Genomic DNA, 22,389 nt, shown 5'->3' with positions numbered 1-22,389 from the left:
TTTTCTTATCTACTACCATCTTTTGGTATACCATCCTTGTCTGTAAGTTATGCTGCATTTTAAAATCTTTTGGAATTAATAAAGAAAAGATTTTTATCTAAGAAGATTTTGCTGGATTTTTCATCTTTTTATTACGTTCTGCTCATGTGTTATCACGTCCCCAGCCAGAGGATGGATGAGTCCGCCTGGTCAATCTTTTCTGGGAAGTAAGTGTTCCGTTTTGTGATTTTTTTTTTGATTCTTTCAACTGTGATTCATTTGAAAACCATTTGGATTTTTTTTTTGCTGCAAGACTGCAAAGATTCCTGGGTGGCTGTGTTTTCCTGATTCCCCCTACCCCTCTTTTTTCTGCATATACTATTCCCATCATGGTGGTACTCAGGGTCATTACGCCTGTCACACTTTATATTATTCAGTATATTTACTGTCATGGTATATGATATACTTTTCCATGTCTAGAAATTCTTACATCTTTACTCAGGTGAAAAATATTTAGTGTGACATCCCTAAAGAAACCTAAATTTCCAGTACATGTCAGCACAATAAGACTTATAGAAACTACACGTGTAGAACACATTCAGGAGGTACACACGAAGGCTTTAAGAACAAGCAAAATAAGGGCCCATTCACATGGAGAAAAATGGCACTTGATTTCAATGGGTTCTGCTAGCTTCTTTTTCCACTAACGGAAATTTCCTCTGTGTGAATGGATCCTAAAGACTTCCTTTTTCCTTATAATCCAGCAAATGAATTGTGTCTGAAGCACAGTGCAAAGGAAACATCCAGAAATACACAGCGAGTCACAAAAATATGCAACCTAATAAATCTACAACATACTACAACTGGTTCATATTTATATTTGTCCTAGCTGGTTCTCTATTGGTCAAGGTATGTCATATGGTGGGAGCACAGGAATCACTACTGTCACAAAGCAAGTTGACTTTACATAAGCTCACAGGTGTCATTTTCTATGAAGGACTTCAACAAAATGTTCTTCACAAGTCAAACAAGAAAATAAAGAATGGCATTATTATGTATTAAGCAATGAAGCAGAATATACATGCAAATTATACAAAATGTGTTGCATAACTGACACTAGGTTCACACAAGCGCCAGGCTCTTTGTCGTTTGGGTCTGTCGGGGAACCTGAATAATGGAGAGCTGGCTTTCTACAACAGCAGTTACACATGGAGCCCGGCAGACCCCACTAACTATAATGGGGTCCGTGAGGTCTCTATTGTTTAAAAAATGGCAGAGAAAAAAGTCCTCCATGAAGAACTTTTTTATCTGCCGATTTCTGGCAGTCTCTGCAATGGGGTTCCAACAGAGACTCTGACGCAGATGTGAGTCCAGTCTTACTGTACATGTTACTGGTGTTGTACACTTTCCATGAAAATGCATGTAAATGGTCTTATGGTGCTCTTCATACAGTCCTGTTGCCTGAAAAGGGTCATTCTCCATTAAAAGAATCCAACACAAGTAAATTCATTGTAATGGACACTGGGTTGTGGACTGTGTCATCAAATTATTTTGGAAGAATATGTAAATCTGTCTCCCAAGATGTAAATAGGGAGACAGTGCCTCTGTTATGCTGCCCTCTATAGCAAGCACCCTGAACAACATGCCCAACTTCCCAGAAGTCTTTACTGCATGATGCGAGGTTATAACCAAATCAATTTCTCAGCTACGGACGGCACCTGAGAAATTGATTTGGTTATAACCTCGCATTATGCAGTAAAGACTTCTGGGAAGTCGGGCATGTTGTTCAGGGTTGCTTGCTATAGAGGGCAGCATAACAGAGGCACTGTCTCCCTATTTACATCTTGGGAGACAGATTTGCATATTCTTCCCATGTTCCCTTGCAGTGGAGCAACTATGGCTGTATAAGTCTCCACACACCTGAGAAGGTGGTCTCTCCCTAAGGATAGACGTTATCCCCATAACAAATTATTTTGGTGATAGGCCAATCCTAAGGATGTTTGTAAGCAAATTCCCCAGAAGTCACCTTTTAAACCCTGTAGGTGGATCTGGACTACATGCAGGGAGTTTCTGGAGCTCCATTCCATGGTGTAACTGTTAGTGACCAGGCAGATCAGGGACTATGGCGTAGGACACCACAGAATCAGGCATATGCATAGTGTGAATACAGACTCAAATCAGACCAGATGACAAACATGCACAGTACAGGTGTTCAGGGCTGGTAACAAAGATATTAAATCAGTGATAACGGATAACAGAGGCTGCTGAGTCTTGGTATCTTGGAAGAGGCTGTTGGGTTGGCACAGGAATCCAAAGCAGGACATCAGGAGAGGTAGCAGTAATACAAGACAGAAATAACTAAGAGCTATAACAGGGAACACTATGTATCCTAGCTGCACAACGGTCACGACGAGAATTTTGAAGCAGGCTGCTGCTTTATTCACAGTCTATGGAAATAATGGAAACAACACGGCAGAATTTGACACTGAATTTGAGGCAGATTCAACCTCAAACTTAGCACCAAATTCCATCTGAAACCATCCTCCTTTGATTTCAATGGGAGGCATTGAAGTGAAAGAAAAGCAGAAAATTCCACCTGGCAGGTGCGGAATTGAATGCGGAATTTGATGCAGAATTTGATAGAGTGAAAAAACTTCAAAGCTTCAAATTTGTGAAAGGCTACTTTAGGCTAAGGCCCCACATTGCAGAAACGCAGCTTCTTTTATTGCAGATTTTGCTGCATTTTTTGAGCCAAACTTAGAAGTGGATACAAAAGGAATGAGACATATATATCAAGTACTTATACCTCTACCTTTTGCTCACCCCATTACTGACTTTAGCTCAAAAAAATGCAACAAAATCTGCAACAGAAAAAGCTGCATTTCCACAATGTGGGGCCTCAGCCTTACATTATCTACCATATTGGTAATAGTGATAGTTACTAAGATCAGAGAATATTTATGGGCTAAAGTTTACTATAATAATAAGGTCATATACAATATGCTTGGTAGATATATACACATTATATACTTGCTCTGAATATATGAAATGTAAGAAGTTAGTGAAGAGTTGTAGGAACACAGCTAAAAACTTCAGATAGTATAAACAGGTTAATTCGTACAATGGTCCCACCTTTGATGAATTCTCAATTGTGTTGTCCCATCGCTTTACTTTTATAGTGAACTGCATATTCAACATAGTCATTATCCCACTGAATGTACTGCTTATCTTTGGAGAAAGGATTTCAAAGTATTCCTCAAAGTTAGATTTTCCAGGAATTTCCTTTCTGTTGAGTAGTCTCTTAACTCCATTACCAACCTGTAACATATTCATGTCTGTATCAAACATAAAATGAAAAGGAAAGGTCTTGCAAAAGATGGAGGCTGGAATAACAACGTATGATTGTGGTTTGCAAGGAGATAAAGAAGGTTTTGTGTTTTTGACCTGCACGGAATACAGTATATAAGGTTCCTTAATAAAGTCATTCCCATCATTGACACGTTGAGGGACCAACTTCACTTCCACTTCAGTTTCATACAAAGTATATGCTGCTGCCTTTATTATTCCAGGTAGAATTAGTGTAGTGATGTTATTAGGAAAAAAATAATATACATTTAGGAAATCTGGATCTTTTTCAAGGCACAGAAGTGACCCTTCTTGAAGACCACCACCATCTTCATGTGGTCGGGACTGTCCACTCTGCTTCAAGTGAGTGCTAAAACTATTCAAAAAGTCCTTCAATGTCCCTCCAACAACTTCCAACACATGTTCATCTTCTTCGTAACATATTTTGAAGAGTTCTTCACCTAGAGATGCTTTAACATCTTCCACGGGAATACCTAAAATAAGAACGTTTTATTATTAATAAGACTATAAGCTGATATGGGATGGGATTGCTTTATCAGTGATGAAGCTGGACAGTGTCAACACAACGAACCCTTTTCTACAATGAAGTTGACTGGGTGATAAGCCAACCCTGCACTTTTCGTTTGTCATACCTGTGGAAATATCTACTGTGACTGGGCTTACATTTCCAAGAGTGGTATTATATGTTAACTACTGAAATTTTTTATTGGACGTATGGAAAAGGAATGTCTTAGTGGGACAATTAATGTAAAGAAGGACTAAAATAGAGCAAAAGGAAAATGTCTCTATTTAAAGTGGAGTGGTCACCATGATATCTGAAAGGCCCAATGCCATACATGATCTGATATGCTGTCACCCTGAGCATTTTGGAGTTGGGTAGGGTCTCTGCGTGCTGTATGTCATGCAGGGTCACCGCCCTCTTGGCTAATATACCCTCATTTTTATTAACACTAAAATGGTTTACATCTTTGGAATGGTTGAACAGATTTGGATAAACAAAATACCAAAATGCTCAAGGTGACAGTGCTTATCACATTACGTGGATCATTGGGTTTTTCAGACCTGCTGACAGATCCTCTTTAAGTCTTGGGTATTATTGCCACATGCATGAGCAGTACATTGACCACAGGCTGGAGAGTACTGCTCGGTAAACAAATTATTTTGCTAGGGAATTCTTCTACGAGTCTGGCATCTGACCTGCAGCAGCCACTGTAGGGAAATGCAGGATTACATGATGACTATTTAGATAAAAGACCATCCTAGAAGGACAGCTCGAGTCCACCAGAAGTCACATCTATAGAGGTAACCCCTCTCTATGAATTCCACATGTCCTCATGTGACATATGGACAGTGACCGTCTTCATGAGAAAATCATTGAAATAAATTACTATGTGCCCAACTGCTACCTTTTATCCAATATACAATGGTGCTTATTTATAAAAATAAATGCAAAATAGAAGTAAATGTGAAACTGACAACAGAACAGATGCAAATGACCGTAGTAGACTCTAGAGATATAGCAGGAACCTTACTGGTTACAACAGCCAACAACTCTTACAAAATCTATAGTTATATGGAAAATATTTGATGAAATATTACCTGCTGCATTTGATTGGTCTATAACAATTGTCTCAAAATCATCTCTCTCGCCAGTTTTTGCACACATTGGTAAAGGAGGCAGCTTGAAAGTAACACAAGTAGATCTGCAGACAGAACAATAAAGTAGTAATTCCATTCAATACAAATATAAACATGAATGTGTCAGACTGTTCTATTGTATTATCTCACAAGTAACACTAATTGATATTTAGTTAGGAATTGTTAATTCATATTTTGTATTCAACCCATGTGAATATGGTTTATGTAAAGAAACACAAGTACAAATATTTTGTCTCAGACTGCTTGGAATACAGCAACAGGAGGGGTCATTTCAAAGAACGTTCTAAAGAAGGCCTTACAATTCAGATAGCTGTTGGCAGAATATACCTTTGGCCAAAACCTATTTTTTTCAAGTCATATCCGACAATATCTGCTGTCAGAAAACCGCCATAAATATTAGATGGTCAACCAGTCCCATTGAAATCAGGAGGTTGGGCCAACATATAAGTTATGTGTAAGGTCCCCTTTGGTGGTGGTTTATCGCTTTTACTGTTTTGTTCCATGACATTGTTATGGTTTTGATACAAAGTCTGACAAAAGCAATAGCAGTAGCTGCCTGATAAGGGTTCGTTCACACGGGGTGCGGAATCTGCCTCCAAATCTGCCTCCATACAATAGTGGTCTATGTAGACCGCTAGCGTTCATTTTTCCGCTAGCAGTTTTTGCCGCTAGCGGAAAAAAGAAGTGACATGACCTTTCTTGAGGCAGATTCCGCCCCAGGAAGTCAATGCAAGTGAATAGGAGGCAGAAAACCACTAGAGTTTTTTTTTGCCAAAAAACGCCTCAAAAAACTGACAGGCGTTTTATCAAAGTCCATTAACTGTGCTGGAGGGAAAAAAACGCCTAGCACTTTTTGCCAAAAACCGCCTCATGTCCAAAAACCACTTCCTATTTCCTGAAGCACTTTTTTTCAGGACCAAATTCAGCCACCCCCTATTCCCGTGTGTACTAGCCCTAACAGCGAGCAGTAGGGACAGTTATTTAAAATCTGCACAGTACTGTGAGCCAAAAAAGACCTCCAGACACCTTCACCAGAATCCTAACACATGAAATACACATAGTACTACTGTATAGTTTTACCATAAAAGGGTATCCACAATGTGGTATGCATGGCTATATCCATAGTGTATGTCATAAATACCTGATATATACATATCCCAGAACGGTGTACCAATTGTGCCATGCATGCATCAGTGTCTGCATTTACGCGTACAATGAAAATAGCCAAAGCTGCCTGCTTGTAAAAGTGAATGATGGATAGACTCGCACTTTCCTAGCCTTCTTTCATTCACTTGTGGCTGCAGACACGGCACCATTCTTGAGTGAGACACAGGTCCCAGAAGAAGTTAGCATCATTATTGGACTGCCTCAGAAATGTGTAAGGATGCAGTGTGCATTCCCTGTGCAGTGCAGTCCTATTCAAGTTTGCTGCACACCCAGGAGTGCTGATGAACCTTACAAATGAACACAGCGCTATATTACCCTTCAGTCCTCCTCTTCCTGGCGCCCTTAGTGGCTGCCTCGATACAGGGCTCCAAGCTGGGAGCAACCTTATCTTTCCTTTCTCACCCTTTTTCTCTGTATCTTCAAAAATCCTGTAACCAAGAAAACTAGCACTATGAATTAGCAACTATAAATCAAATGGAAGACCCTGTGGAGTTTTTTGCTCCTATTGTAAAGCATGGACTCAAGACCTGGTTCAGCTGGTTTCCTGTTTCTACACATGTGCCTATTACCATCCCCCCAGGACACCATGCGGCATGGAGGAAAACCTACATGGAAGTGTGGACTTCTTCGTTCAAGGAGATGATTTTTGGTGTCTATTGCTGATGTGTGAGGATGCCTACAGCTGACTGGTATTTCTTTCTATTACTGTGTACACGTGGGACTCTGCTACAGCCTTGAAACCTACCATCAGCCACCTACCCCATGTGTTTATGGAAGCTTGGCAAGAGAACAGCACCATGTATACCTGGATGGCTTCAGACTTCTTTGGGGCAGTAGAACACAGTGGTAAGGAGGAGGAGGGCTTGTGATGAAGGACATTTGGGGCTTTTTTTTTTTTTTTTGTGGTTAATGGACAATAATGCTGATGCAAGATACCGAACTATCAGCTGTGAGCAGGAGATCTCACTACGTACCAAAGAACTACCACATGTTATCATGGTAGCTGCATATGTCCCCCACCTCTGCAAAAATGTTTTTCTGCCTGTTACATCTACATGCTGTGACCCCCCTCCTCATGTCCTCCAACCACATTCGGCTGTATTATTAATATCACTCCGCACAGAGAACTAAATGATCCTGCAGTGTGTCTGTGTTTCTTTAGTTTTAGTTGCTATTATTCCTAGGATTTCCTCTATCTGCCATGAGCTTGTATGTGTTTCTCTCCTGTTATATACTACTGTACCATCTATGAAACTGTATCACTGAAATTTCCCCATTGTGGGACTATTAAAGGAATATCTTATCTTATCTTATTCTTAGTATTAATGGGAATCCTACCATGATGAAAGCTCTTTATAAGATGGGGAGAATTCTTAGACTAAGGTCACATGTTGAGTCAAGGCCAGGAGTGGATTTATAGGAGTATTTGTAAGTGCATGTCTAGCCATCACTTTGGAAAATCCCTTTAAAGGTTATGGCTACATGTCACTGAAGGACTGAAAACCGCGGCTCAATGCCACTTCAATTATTACCTATATGAAGAAAAGTCACAAGTGACCTTGCAATGATGGCACACATTCTGGCTGTGTCTAGCTTTAGTGATAGCTGAAAGGTGACTTGCAGATTCTTTCCCCAGAGGGATTAACTGAAGTCACATCGCAACTGCAATGTTATTGTCAGTCACCATGTAGCCCTAGCCATTTCATAACGTCCTCTAAGCAAGAATTCTGAATTATTTTTATTCCAAAGCTATTTCAGAGCTTTTTCTTCCTCCACAAAATCTTGAGAGTGGTTGATGACAGGACTCAGCAATTGTGTTTCTACAGAAAGATGAACAATTGATGAAAGTGCTCTCTGCACCAGATGAGGCTTTACTGGAGTAATGCAATCCTGATATTGCAGCAATAAAATATATCTCTGGAAGATAGCTCAATACTTTCTCACTTTTAGTTTTTCCAAACGCTAAAGGTCAGGGAGTCCCAAGACAGAAAAGGAATGATCTAAGAGATCATTAGATGTGACCGTCACTTAGATTGCTACACTAGACAGATTGATATCAGCAATACTTTTGGGTAGAGTTTATGTACACAGCATTCCTTTCTGGGATAGAACAAGCTTAATTTGCCAGGAATGTCAAAAAATTCTTGCTGCAAGTATACTCTTTTTACTTGAAGTCTTTTTGGAGTCGATATAATTCATCATTGGAAGATCAATAATTGAAGAACCGTAGGACACATATATCAGCACTAGTGTTTCCTACACAGGGCTTGGCATCCCATGCTCTGGCAGAGGGTGGACTTAATTTATTACTAGGTGAATATCTGACAGTGCATGTGCCTAGACTGAAATCTACACTAACTGGTGTGGATTTTAGTCATCATTTAAGCTTGAAAATTGATGCTAATTATGGAATTTATTTGATTTGCAACTTTTTTATGCCCCAAGAATGGCATAGGGGAATGATAAATCTCACCCTGTAAGTGTCTACACGCTGTAAGCAACACTGAGAAGCAGACTCGTTCTCTATATAATTTTCTAAGGATTATAGCATACATACTTTTTCTATTGAACCCATATAAGAGTATTTTTTACTGCAGAAGTTGTATGTATAAGTAACAATATCTCTATATAAAAAAGTAAAAACACTAAACAGCATTTACAGGTGTATATGTGATGAAAAGATGTGCTAAGGAAACCTGACATTTCTTTCTAATGGATGTTCCAAGTGTAACAATGGGAAACGTATGCTATATTTATTGCCTGACAATAACATAGAATGGTCACTGTATTCTTTTTAAGAATCTGACACATGTATCTAGATCTCAGAGCGGTTCTTTAATTCTGTGAGCTATCTTAATTTTGTATCAGTTATTTCTGGCACCTTCACTTAGTATGTGTGATAACATCAAAGATGTGGACAATGGTGTGAACCTGCAGGCAGATTGCTTTGTTAGTCACCTAATAGAAACCAGGACTGTTGAGCTTTTTAATTTTCTGATGTGCCACTATCAATAGAATGGGAGACGTGTACATTATATATACAAAGTACCTCAAACAGTAGATATAGCATTCACACACAGGTTAAGAAATAGAAAGCTTCACGTTTCCTATACAACATGTTAGCAGCAAACACTATGAAATTGTTCCAACACAATTATTCCAACACACAGACCCATGCGTATAAAACATCCCTTCCTATACATTAGTATTCATCTCATTATGTCCACAATAATGCTAATAGAGTATGGTGAATGGTTGAAGCAGCTGCAAAATATTGTGAGCAATAAACATGCTGGCCGCTGTTTAATATGATTAGGTTTAGCTCCGATGCTGGTGAAAGACAGGTCAACGTTTGGAGAATTAAGAGGACTTACACAAGACTATTTTTATCCTGGCTGCCTTAAAAAATACTGGAGAACAGCAAAGTGCACAGCACAGGCCTATACAATGACTCTACCTTCTAAAATTCCTTTACTGCCATAAGAAAATTGACATAGAAGACAAGTATAAGGATCTATAACCATAGCTTACCTGTTGCTGCTGCATTTTGTCTTGTGTCTTGCAATTGTTCTTTGAAGAGCGAGATTCAGCCTCTCAAACTGAAAAACAAGCAAATGGCAGCAATCATCAGTACACAATGAGGCCGCAAGGAAATTCTTATTGTCATTATCGCTTCGCATAGCTCCACAAACTGCTTTCATTATGGCACAGATATATATATATATATATATATATATATATATATATATATATATATATATATATATACACATATCCCCACCATATATTGTATGAAGACCCTCCAGTGACAATGCAATCTTCTTATGAGCACAGCTGGAAAGAACTGTATCGCTGACCTTCTCTTTCCTGCTGTTCTTAATATTATATTATATATGTTTTGATCTCAGAAATGGTTTTCCAGGACTTTATTACTGGTTATGAATTATGATCCCTAGGATAAATCATCATATCATATCAGTGGGAGTCTGATTCCCAGCACCCTCACTAACCAGCTGATTGCAGTTGCTGAGGTTGTTTGGAGCCAAGTGCTGCTTCATATATTGTATGATGACTGTGAATGGAATGGAACTGCAAATATAGCTACTATATAATGTAGAGGCTTTTGCTTGGTTCTGAAGCATCACAGTGACGTCAATCAGCTGATCGGTAGAGGTGCCTAGTCAGAACACCACTACCCTGATATTAGTAACCTATGTCAATGATCAGTCAACAGAATTTAAAAGGGTTGTCCCATCTCAAGGATCCTATCTATACTGGTAGTTTATGTAAATTGAAGCCTTTACATTCTGCTTTGTTTGCCCGGTATGTGAATTTATTCCTCCTATTATTTACACAGCGTTGCTATAACCACGGACCTGTAGGACAAGTGAGGTCACTCACTGACAGCTCTTGCCGACTTCAGCTAATTGCATTTTGCTGATAAAGCCTGGTCTGTTATCTCTCTATGTAAACACACAGATAATAGTCCGTTCTGTACAAGCATCTGCATATTATCTGACCTGCAGAAGTGTTGTTTGTCCCGTTCAGTGGTGTAAGGGGGGGGGGGGAGGAGAAATACAGAAAGTGAGAAACAGACACGGAATGCAGCCTACCAGAAAGACTGAGATTGGAGAACCCGTTGAAGTCTTGGAAGACCCTTTTAAGTTCATCAATGCATCCAAGTTAATTTTAGTATCCTCTCTTCACTTTCACTGAGGTCAAGAAAACCTATCATTCTAGGACAATTCCTATTCCTAGAACTGCTTCTTTAAAGGGATTTGCCTATGAACATAATCATATTTAAACTAAACCATATTTGTGGACAATTAAAAGTAAAACATTTTTGCAAATATAAATAAACATCATCTCTAACCAGCTTAGTGTTGACTGTCTATTATCTTGGTAGGTTGCCTCTGGATATGACCATGAATGCAGGACCCTTTCTATGATCTGGTACTTGTAGGAAACCCAGGCGTGACTTCCACACTCATGCCAGGTTATCTTCTCATGCATGTACTGTCCCAGTCTGATAACCTGTCCACAATAAGGACCATGGCTGGGTTTTGGACAAATGCCAGACCGTAGAATGTTCCTGCCTTCATAGTCATATCCACTGACAACCTGGCAAGACAAAAGACCGGCACCACCAACATGGTTAGAGAAAATCTTAACAACTCTGTAAAAATCCTCAAACACCTCTTCATGAAGATGTACTTTATGGACAGGAATGATTCCAACTAATACTCAATCACACTCCCACTGTAATAACAGAGACTGAGGATCAGAGAAACTTCTGATATCCACTGTCAACCCATGTATGGCCAGATCAAAGCAGATTTTTGTATACAAAAGTAAAGGCAAATATGACTACAATTATAATTGCATCATATGGGAGATTTATCATGCCTTGTGTACCATGTTTTTCACACTGTCTCCGCCACATTCCTGAAAGAGGGCATGATGAGGGGTTTGGTGTGGGTGAGGCCACTGATGTCAGGTTAAGGGTAAGTTCATACGGGGTCTTTGAGGCGGAGGCCACCTCAGGTTCGGACCAAAATATGGGTAGCCGCGACTGAAAGCCGGTGCACTGCACCCAATGGAGTGTCTTCAGGTGGATACGGCCTCAAAATCCTGACCAAAAAACTCAGTGTGAACTTACCCTTATGGTCATCTACGTCAGTTTACTGGTGGAAATTCCACTTAACACTTACTCCACCTATGAGCTGGTATAGATTTCAATGTAGGCGCAGGGCTCCACCAGAAGTTGGGCCTCATCAAGATGGCACCTCCTTTGCGGTACCTGAGTATGTATTATGAAAGTCCAACAGAGATAAAACTAAAGACCACAGGTTAAAAGGATCCTGTCATCATTTTATGCCACCCCAATAACTGGCAGGCTCACTTGTTACACAGGGCTTTGGGGGGAAATGTATCATCCCTTGTATACCAGTTTTCTTGCAGAATCCAGATTTATGATAACTAAACACTAGTCTTCATACGAATTCCCCGTTTTAAATGCTGTGTTTAAGAGAAAAAGACTTTTAGGGTAAGGCCTTATGTAGCGTTTTTTTCTGCAGCACTTTTCATAGGAAGTCCATAGAGTTTTCTTCTGCGGACTTTCTGCTTCTATTATACCTATATAGAAAACCCTGGTGTTTCCAGAAGTATAATTGACGTGATGCAATTTGCAAAAACGCAAGCATTTATAAAATCGCATCGTTTACACTGCAGATATATTTCTGCAATGTGTGGATGGGATTAGTCACAGTTTTTTTTTTTTTTTTTTTTTTTTTTTTTTTTAGGTGGAGCCCCAGCCTTTGAAGGAGCCAGAAATGTGGAAAGTTGTCAGCTGGGAAACTCCCCTTCTACTTCCCCCACCAGGTTTGCTTTGTTTGACAGATCTTTTCTCATTTGCAATCAGATATTTCCATCTTTCTGCTAACAGCCAAGTCATTTTTGCTGTGTTTTTGTCTCCTCTGCTAAAGTATATAATCTTACCTGTTATTCTCTTAGAGGGGTATTTCAATCCTATAAAGTAATAATATATTGCTAACCTATGTCATTGCATTATGATTGATGGGTGTCCAAGAGGTCAGACTGATCCCAAGAAAAAGGGGATCGCAGTGTAGTTTTGGAGCTGCTACCCTTTCACTATTTTTACTTGCACAACAGTATGTGCAGGGGACTGCAAAACAGCATCATTCAAGTGAAACTGCACTCTGGATGCTCACTTGTAGAATCTGAGAATGTCCTAAATTTCAACCATATAGAGATGGCATCCTAGCACACAAACTCTATATTGCTGTAGGGGACTTGTTATGCCGCTCATCTGTCATGAGCTAGAAGCCTTGCAGTGGGTAGCAATGGTGCTATCCACGTTGCTCCAAAGACTTCATTTGCATATTAAGGTTTTGTTCACAGAGGAATTTGAAGCGGACTTCAGCTTCTTCAGCTTTCTGCCCCAGTCTTCTACTGCTGATCATGCTCAGATGAATGAGTCTAGTCATAGCAGTGTCTCAAGTCACGAGCTCTGCAGCTGAATCAGACAAATTCATGGCAAGATTGAGCAGGATGCTTTTTCAGCTGCCTGGTTTGATCTCTAACTACCATTGGAAACAATGGGCACTGTATACACAGCAATCAGGAAGGCAGGGAAGGTAATAAACCTATAAACCTTCCCTGCCTACTCTCTGAGAGCTCCGGCTAAAGTTACAGCCGGCTCCCTGTTTCAGCAGCTGCATGATCTCATGCAGCTACTGAGATCTGCTTGGACGTAGCGGTATGTCCTTGCAGGACAAGGCAACCACCTTCCCAATGTAAAAGCCCAATGGGCGGTCTGGAAGTGGTTAAAGAGGACCTTTCATCAGATTGGGCACAGGCAGTTCTATATACTGCGGGAAAGCTGACTGAATTCAGCGCACAGTCAGCTTTCCAGCAGTATATAGAACTGCCTGTGCCCAATCTGATGAAAGGTCCTCTTTAAGTTATGTAGTCTTTAGATAGTCAGGTCTACAGTAGCAACTAAAAAAATTGAACCATTACAGAATTTAGCAGTTTGGATTTATTCTATAAAAACATGTAAAGAATTATGTGAATTATGTGTATGCAATAGATTTTCTAAGACTGGAAATGGCTGTTAATAATGAGCACAATAACATTACATGACGACAGCAAATACTGCACAATATTTATTTTGCTTAACCTCTACATCAAGCATGTTGTTCAGGAGGATAATTCATGCAAATATTAACATCATTACATTCTTAACTAGAGAGGCAATGTAATTACCAAACTGCATAATTTGCTGTCTAGTGACTTCACTGCTTAATAATTAGCCTGACGTCCCCGAGACGACTATTTTATACAACATACTTCATCAAAGACTCCCCTGTTTTATTAAGATTTTTTTTATTATTGTGTCAGGGAGTGTGTGGTGAACATTGTTGTAATATACTTTATTATTCTATCAAACTACCTTTTACCAGAAAACAGACTGTAAAGTTCCAATTAGCAAGGATCTAACAGCATTGCCAGGGAGACTCTGTCCATACACACGTACTCAATGTAGTACATAGAGCTGAAGCGTTTACTAAACAGGGATAAGTCACTTCAAATGGCTGTATCTCTGGTTTTATACCACATATACTGCAAAGATTGAAGCTACAATCCAAATATAATAGGCGAGTCACTACCTAATATAGGACGTATTAAAAGAATTAATGCAAAAGATAATTATAAATACAACAACTGAAATTCATAAAACACACATAGAATGACTATGGTCTGGAAGATAAAGTGTAATATTCAAAACTCAAGATCTGCCCCTTTAGTATGATGGGTTAAGGATCTTGATCTGCAATATGCCACTACAATCCTCAGCCTGCGACACATCACCTCCAATCTGCTGGTAAGTGTCTGATCAGTGAACTACTATGGTCTGCTATCACACAGAGGCACACAAACAAATAACTAACGCGTTTTTATGTCGGCATATTTGTCCGACATATCATCAGAGGAGAAAAACTATAGCAGCGTAAAGTCTATGGTAAATAGTTTTCATTAGAGCTTCCGCACAAAACCCCCAGCTCCACTATCAGCACTAGTGTATGGCAGCCATTTAAGCATCTTCAATTACGCAGAGTAGTTTGTAGGTTACTACTTGGCGACTTTATTCATATTTTCCTTCCCTGGCTTCCAAAATTTATAACTTGTTTATTTTTCAGTCGACTTAGCTATGTCAAGGCTTATTCTCTCCGTAACAAGTTGTACTTCTATTTAGCACCGTTTTGGGATACATATAATGTTCTGATTAGCTTTTATTACTGTTTTTTTGGTGGCCCATGTCTGACGAGTCATTACAATTACAATGATATCATATTTATATTGGTTTATATTACATTTTACCGCTTTTACAAATAAAACAACTTTTTGAAAATTAAAGAGTTTCCTGGGGTCAGCGTATTTTGGCACCTATAACTTCTTTACTGTTTAGTTGACGGAGATATGTCGGTGCTTTTTATTTGCAGGACAAGTACGGTTTATTCGTACCAATGTTTGGTATGTATGACTTTATCACTTTTTATTATGATTTTTTCAGGAAAGTGAAGTAACCAAAATATGTTAATTTGTACATTGTGGTATATAAATGTTTTTGCGACGTTCACCATATGGGTTAATTAACGCTATTTTTGGATAGTGGGACTTATAAACACATAGAAATAGCTAACATGTTTGTTTATTTTTTGTTTAGGTTATGTGCTTTTTAAATGTAAAGGTGGAATTTTTAAATTTGTTCATTTTTATTCTTCATTTAAAACTTTATGGAATATTTTTTATTGTTTTTACATGCCCCACAATGGGACTTGAACCTGCAAGCTGAGAGCTAGTATTGCAGAACATTGCACAAAAGGTTCCCTATGGAAAATGTGCATAGGTAGTCATAGCCTCCTGGCTGCCATTGTTACCCCTCAGATCATGTGATCTTATCCGGAGGGTTAATTTGCAGGAGTCGAAGTATCTTCCAATTCCAGCAGCCTGTGCCCACGGAATTACAATGTCGTACTATTACGGCGCTGAGCTTACACAAGCTCTTGTAGTAAGCGGCCACAAAAAAATTGCCATACGCAGGTGCAGTTGGCTCTGCCTGAGGCCCGCTGGCAGAGCCAACTGCACACGCGTAGAAGATTGAAAGCCAGGCCGGAGGACGACACGTAGAGGCCAGTTCCTGAAGAAGATGGAGGCGATGCTGGAGAGTTCTCTCGCAGCACTGGGGACGCCGCCAGTGCTGTTTGAGCGCTGGGGACCGCTCCCAGTGCTGCGAGAGAGCGCATTTGCATGAAGACGGAAAACAGAACATCTACCAAACAGAGGCGCAGAGAAGACATCTAAAGGTAGGAGAAGAATAGCCTTTCTTAAGGCTATTCCTACGTGTTAGTTAGAAAAACAGGGATTCTAATGATTAGATCCCTTTAATATTGCTGTATACTGTAAATCTCCTGCAGCTCCCACAAGCTCATCTCTGATAATGGAGAGATATTCAGAAATTAAATGTCTGTGATCACAGCTATCTCTGATCATGGAGATATCTTGCAGGCAGACTAGTATGGCAGCTATCAGGAGGAGGTATAACGTCTGTCCCCTTATTTAAATGTCCCCTTCACTGCTCCCCTTGCAGCCCTCCTGAGGCGAAAACCTATTCTGTGGATTTTTGACATCAGAAGCATACAATTGTATAGGTTGAGGACAGTAATATTTGTTACAAAATGCACAACTCGCTATTGATAGAGATGGAGGCAACTTGGTAAATGAAAAGCGTTATTAGTAGGAAACAGCAGCTAGATAGATAGATAGATAGATAGATAGATAGATAGATAGATAGATAGATAGATAGATAGATAGATAGATAATACAGGGGATAGATAGATAGATAGATAGATAGATAGATAGATAGATAGATAGATAGATAGATAGACTACGAGTGCACCTATACGCTTTCTGCAAAATGATGTTATCCAGATACTATTAGATAGCATCCTTGCTAACTATGATGAGTTTTCATATTGATAAACCTAAATGTTATGGTCACAGCTAGGAACTTTCATGTGAACATTGGAATCCCACTGCATTTGGCAACTTGCTCTACTGTTCTTGACTCCAGGTTTTGTATCATTTTAACACAACATATAGGATCTTGTAATAAGACTAATAATCGCCTTCCTACTTTGCATACATTATGGAGAGCAGTAAGTCATTGAGAATGATAATTATGCTAGGAAGAGTTTAATGGTAATGAGAACGAAAAAGATGAAAAAATATACAGGACAGAATCCTGAACATTGACTTAGAAGCTTGCAAATTGAAAGACAAAACACTAAACATAGATTGCAGGGATATGCAAATCAGACTGCAAGTGCATCGGGGGCGGGGCATAATTTACCAGCTTTGCTTACATTCAAGGCAAATAGAAGCTGAAAATGTCATCACAGCTTAATGGGAAAAACTGGCTATTGATTATAGAGGAAAGCTATTGTCTGTAGGCAAATCTGGCAAACCAGTCCATGCCCACAATGCACTTGCAGGCTTATTTGCAAAATCTTTTAATAGATAATTCTCTTTGCATTACATTATTGGTTTATTGCCAGGTATGTTTCTGCTTCTATTAGTGGTCCCTACATACAGAGTTGTGGAGTCAGACAAAGATATCAATCCAATTATATACATTTTAATAATATTATGTAGATATGTAGTTTACTTTGCAGGAATTCAGTCACTGGCTCTTTAAAGGGGTTGTCCCATCTCAAGGATCCTATCTATACTGGTAGCTTATGTAAATTGAAGCCTTTTTCCTAAATATATTGCTTTACAAATTCTGCTTTGCCTGGTATGTGAATTTATTCCCCCCATTGTTTACACTGTGTTGCTATAACCAGGGACCTGTAGGACAATTGACGTCACTCACTCCCAGCTCTTGCTGGCTTCAGCTAATTGCACTTTGCTGATAAAGACTGGTCTGTTATCTCTCTAAGTAAACACACAGATAACATGGAGTCTGTTCTGTACAAGAATCTGCAGATTATCTGACCTGCAGAAGTGTTGTTTGCTCCGTTCAGCAGGAGGGAGGGGGAGGGGAGAAATACAGGAAGTAAGAAGCAGACACTGCATAAGCCTGGCTGAAAGGCTGAGATGGGAGAGCCCCTTTAATGAATTAGAGGATCTTTACTAATTCGGAATGACCATGGCTGTCAGTCATTTATGACAGTCAGAGTTAGGCCCTGCATGGCACCATTATTGGTTTGAAGGGCATTTAGAATATGACAGATCCCCTTTAAAGCATTAGGATAAGTTCGGTCAATGTACATCAAGACCTCTCAATCCTTATGTTAGAGGTCACCATAGGGTGGCAACTACAGGTAAAAATGAGTGTTCTTTTTTACATATATTTTTTAGATTTTGCAGATCCGCTTCAAAAGAAATAAAAAGGAGGGAACCAGATACTGTAACTACACGTTACCCATGTTATGCTAAAATTCTATTTGGAATGAGTCGGTGAGTTTAAGTAGGCAGGCTGGACAACCACTAAATATGGCGAATCTTTGACATAAAGACCTTTTTTCACTAAAGATGTACCACATTTTTGGTTGTGCCCTGCTTGCCATTACTTATGAAAGTAGGCACAGCAGGGAGGAGATCAAGGCAGACTGGATTAGGGATTTCTTGGCCCAACAAATTTACAGAAATCTAGTGTGAATTATACCTGAAATCCTACTAATATTATAAATGTGAAAGTTTGTGTCTTTGTGGGTTTGTGTGTTTGGATGTTTGTTCCTCAATCATGCAAAAACGGCTGCAGGGATTTAGCTCAGATCCGGCACATACATACCTTGGGATCTGGAAAGAAATAGGATACGTATTCAACCAGTACATGCCCGCACCTCGGGACCACAAGCCCCGAATTCGCCGATCCACAAGGTTAACGGAACTGAGATGACGTCATCCACTCTGCTTCAGGCGCTTTGCGATAGGCGGCTCTACGAACACTGGACACGCTGGTGAACATGGCGCATACTCCATGCTCCTGAGCGTCCGGCCCGCGCACTGTCCTTTGCGGGAACCCGCGCATGCATCGCCTGTGCCGCTCTGTGACTCCGCACTCTGTACTCAGCTGCCTCTGCTGGCTGTGCAGCGGGGGTCAGTCCGGACTGTGGTGGCACAAGGTGCTTGGGGGCCGCATGACGCCGGGGCCGCGCAGGGGTAGGGGGAATACAGGAAGGGGGGGAAGCACGGCGGGGGAGCAAGAGGGCAGGGGGGGTGGGAAGTAGGACCGTTGACGGGAGCAAGCGCGCCGATGGGTCGCGGGGAGGTAGGGGGGCTGCGGACAAAGTCAAAGCGGGACTGTTGACGGGAGTCAGTGCGCCGGTGGATCTCGGGGGGGCGGTGGGACCGCGGACAAAGTCGCGGAAAGTGCTACTCTACACTAATTCTGAGTGGCATAACTTTCAATTCTGGTGCAGAGGTGTGCACCTGAATTATTAAGAAGTCCGTGTCTCCAGGGTCAAGGCACCATGTAGCGGGCCACAGCAAAAAAGGGCTTCGGGAAAATCCATGGTGGCAATGCATCGCGTTTTTTCCCGTTGCGGACATTCTGCTTCCATTATACCTATAGGGAAACCGCCAATGTTTCTGTAGGTATAACCGCCATGGTTTTTGAAATCATATGTTCGCAACGCGTATATAATGCAAGTTCAATCCCATCCACCATGCAGTGACTGTAAAATGCTATTTTTTTTCCAAAGTGTTTCCACCAGGTGGGGACTCATCCTAAAACAGGTTATCCAACCTTCAAATGTTGATGGCCTATCCTTAGGAAAGGCCATCAATATTAGATCTACAGGACTTCCACAGCCGAGACCCCCACCAATCATTTGTTTCAGGGCAGCACAACTCCCAGTAATGTTTACATGCCATGAGCTTCGCTGCTTACTCACCACACAAAGTGCAAGCGGCAGGTTTAAAGGGGTTGGCCACTTTCAGACCAATATTGAAAAACAAATGTACAATAAAAAGATATACAATTTTCCAATATACTTTCTGTATCAATTCCTCACGGTTCTCTAGATTTTGGCTTGTTGTCATTCATTCTGTTACTTCTAGAGCAGGGGTCCTCAAACTGCGGCCCGTGGGCCACATGCGGCCCCCCAAGCACTTCTGCCTGGCCCCGCCGACAACGCCGGCAGGCGTGCATTTATAATGAAGCTACTGGGGAGCTCAGGCCAGGCCATGGAGCGCACTTCACTTTACCTATTGGAGGGCACCGCTCCCGATGTCTGTGCAACCTGCTCTGCCTCCGGCCCACTGTTTAAAAAGTTTGAGGACCCCTGGTCTAGAGGATAAAACTCTGACCATGGTCATGTGACTTACGGTCCATGGTCATGTGATGAGGACACAGGTGCACAGCTGATTACCAGGCAGATGTCTGACTACTGTGCTATGACTATAACGAGCGGCACCTGTGTGCTCATCACATGACCATGGACCGTAAGTCACATGACCATGGTCAGAGTTTTATCCTCTAGAAGTAACAGAATGATTGACAGCAAGCAGAGATCTAGAAAACTGTGAGGAATTGATACAGAAAGTATATTGGAAAATTGTATATCTTTTATTGTACATTTGTTTTGCAATATTGGTCTGAAAGTGGCCAACCTCTTTAAGTATTACAACACTACCCCATAAACTTCATAGATTGCAATACCTAAAGCCGCCCCTACACATAAGTGGGCAACACCTTAAATAATTCAAGTGTATATAATAAGGTGCCTTGGCGCCAGTTGGGGAATTAAGAATGGCGCAGAAAATCACAGTCTTAAAGGGATTCTACCATTAAAAACTTTTTTCTCGTTGACACGTCGGAATAGCCTTAAGAAAGGCTATTCTTCTCCTTCCTTTTGGTGTCTTCTTTGCCCCACCGTTCAGTTAAAATTCAGTTTTTCGTTGGTATGCATACGAGTTCTTTTGCAGCACTGGTGGCGGGCCTCAGTGCTCAAACAGCACTGGGAGCATCCCCAATGCTGCGAGAGAACTCTCTCCAGCGCCGCCTCCATCTTCTTCAGGAACGTCCTCTTCATGAGTCTTGTTCCGGCGGTGGGGTCACACTTGTACACCTGCGCAGTTGGCTCTGCCATCGGGCCGCAGGCACAGCGAAATGCACATGCCAGCGGCCATGTTTTTGTGGCCGCTTACGCGAGCATGCGCAGTACGCTCCTGTAGTTCAACGGAATACAGAGCGTACTGCGCATGCTCGCATAAGCAGTCACAAAAACATAGCCGCCGGCATGTGCATTCGGCAGAGCCGACTGCGCAGGAGTACAAGTGTGACCCCAGCGCCGGAACAAGACCCATGAAGAGGACATCCCAAAAGAAGATGGAGGCGGCGCTGGAGAGAGTTCTCTCACAGCATTGGGGAAGTTCCCAGTGCTGTTTGAGCTATGAGGCCCGCCCCCAGTGCTGCGAGAACTCATTTGCATACCGACAAAAAACAGAATTTTAACCAAACGGCAGGGCAAAGAAGACATCTAAAGGTAGGAGAAGAATAGCCTTTCTTAAGGCTATTCCGACGCGTCAACAAGAAAAAAAAATGTTTTTAATGGTAGAATCCATTTAACAAATTCTGCTCTCCCAGTATAAGATACCGTATGCTGTAGCAAAAAAAAATTGTAGAATACAACTTTGAACAACTTCACATGTAAGGTAGCATATCACCTATATCTACTAGTGATTATTTTCTCTCCTTTTTCATTTTGCAGCATGAATGGGTAAGGAGGCTTACATATAGAGTATAGGGTCAATATATAACATAAGATACTGTGTCCACTCATAAGTAGAAGCAGGAAATGCCATTCATCATTGATCCCTTTAATATTTCTTTTTAGAAGCTGTCAGTCTGCCAGATCTGCATGACTCCTCATCCCACTAGGTTATGCAGAGAGGTGAACGACTGCATGGCAACATGTATGTAACAGAGGACAGAAGCAACAATCCCAGGAAAACACGTCTAAGGAGAATCAATATGTACATTAATCACATGATATAAAATGTATTAAGATGTGAGACACAAATAGGCAAGAAAGTGACATAGTTGAGCAGATCGCACGCTAATGTACATGTATGGTAAATGGACTGCACCCTGGCAGGAGATACCAGCACACACTTCTATCTGTAATGGGTAACAGAATGTTTCTGTGCTACAAACACACATGGGCTTTTAGCACATCATAAAATCCTCATTACAATACCGCAGGACTGCAAAATGACATCAAAACCCAAGTACTGTATGCCAACAGCAGTGCGTCACTTGTTGCATCAGTCCTGGCATCTCTGTCTACATAAACCTGCACAGTTATGGGCACAACAATGAAACAAATCTCCGTCTGCTTACAATAAAAACTAAACACCAAACCTAAATCAATAAAATGCAACCACAACAGAAAACAGAGGAGTTTCCATGTCTAACCTGCAGACAGTGTGCGAGAAAAGGTCAAATCACACGACACGTCTACAATACTGAGACATTCACATCCACAATATTTTACAACCTCATATGACAAAACAGAATGTCACCAAGATCTCCGTGTCACATTCTGCCTGGGGTGTTAATGGCAGAAGAGAAAACTAATAGCAGTGATAGAAATCCACAATGCAGGTCTGCAGATGAAATGCTTA

At 40.8% G+C, this 22,389-nt stretch overlaps 1 protein-coding gene across 2 annotated transcripts in view; it reads right to left on the bottom strand.

Moving 5' to 3' along the window:
• Positions 1-22,389, bottom strand: part of GUCY1A1 (guanylate cyclase 1 soluble subunit alpha 1) — a 41,107-nt gene that overhangs the window by 13,000 nt on the left and 5,718 nt on the right. For both annotated transcript variants that reach the window (XM_075288371.1, XM_075288365.1), the window contains exons 2-4: positions 9,703-9,770; positions 4,945-5,048; positions 3,112-3,818 (exon numbers count right to left, since the gene is read on the bottom strand). In XM_075288371.1, coding sequence (XP_075144472.1) covers positions 3,112-3,818; positions 4,945-5,048; positions 9,703-9,770 — 879 coding nt within the window. The remainder of the gene's footprint in view (positions 1-3,111; positions 3,819-4,944; positions 5,049-9,702; positions 9,771-22,389) is intronic.

Source organism: Leptodactylus fuscus, chromosome 1 (assembly GCF_031893055.1).
Source record: "Leptodactylus fuscus isolate aLepFus1 chromosome 1, aLepFus1.hap2, whole genome shotgun sequence".
NCBI classification, from domain to species: Eukaryota; Metazoa; Chordata; class Amphibia; order Anura; family Leptodactylidae; genus Leptodactylus; species Leptodactylus fuscus.
This window is presented reverse-complemented; position numbering and strand designations above follow the sequence as displayed.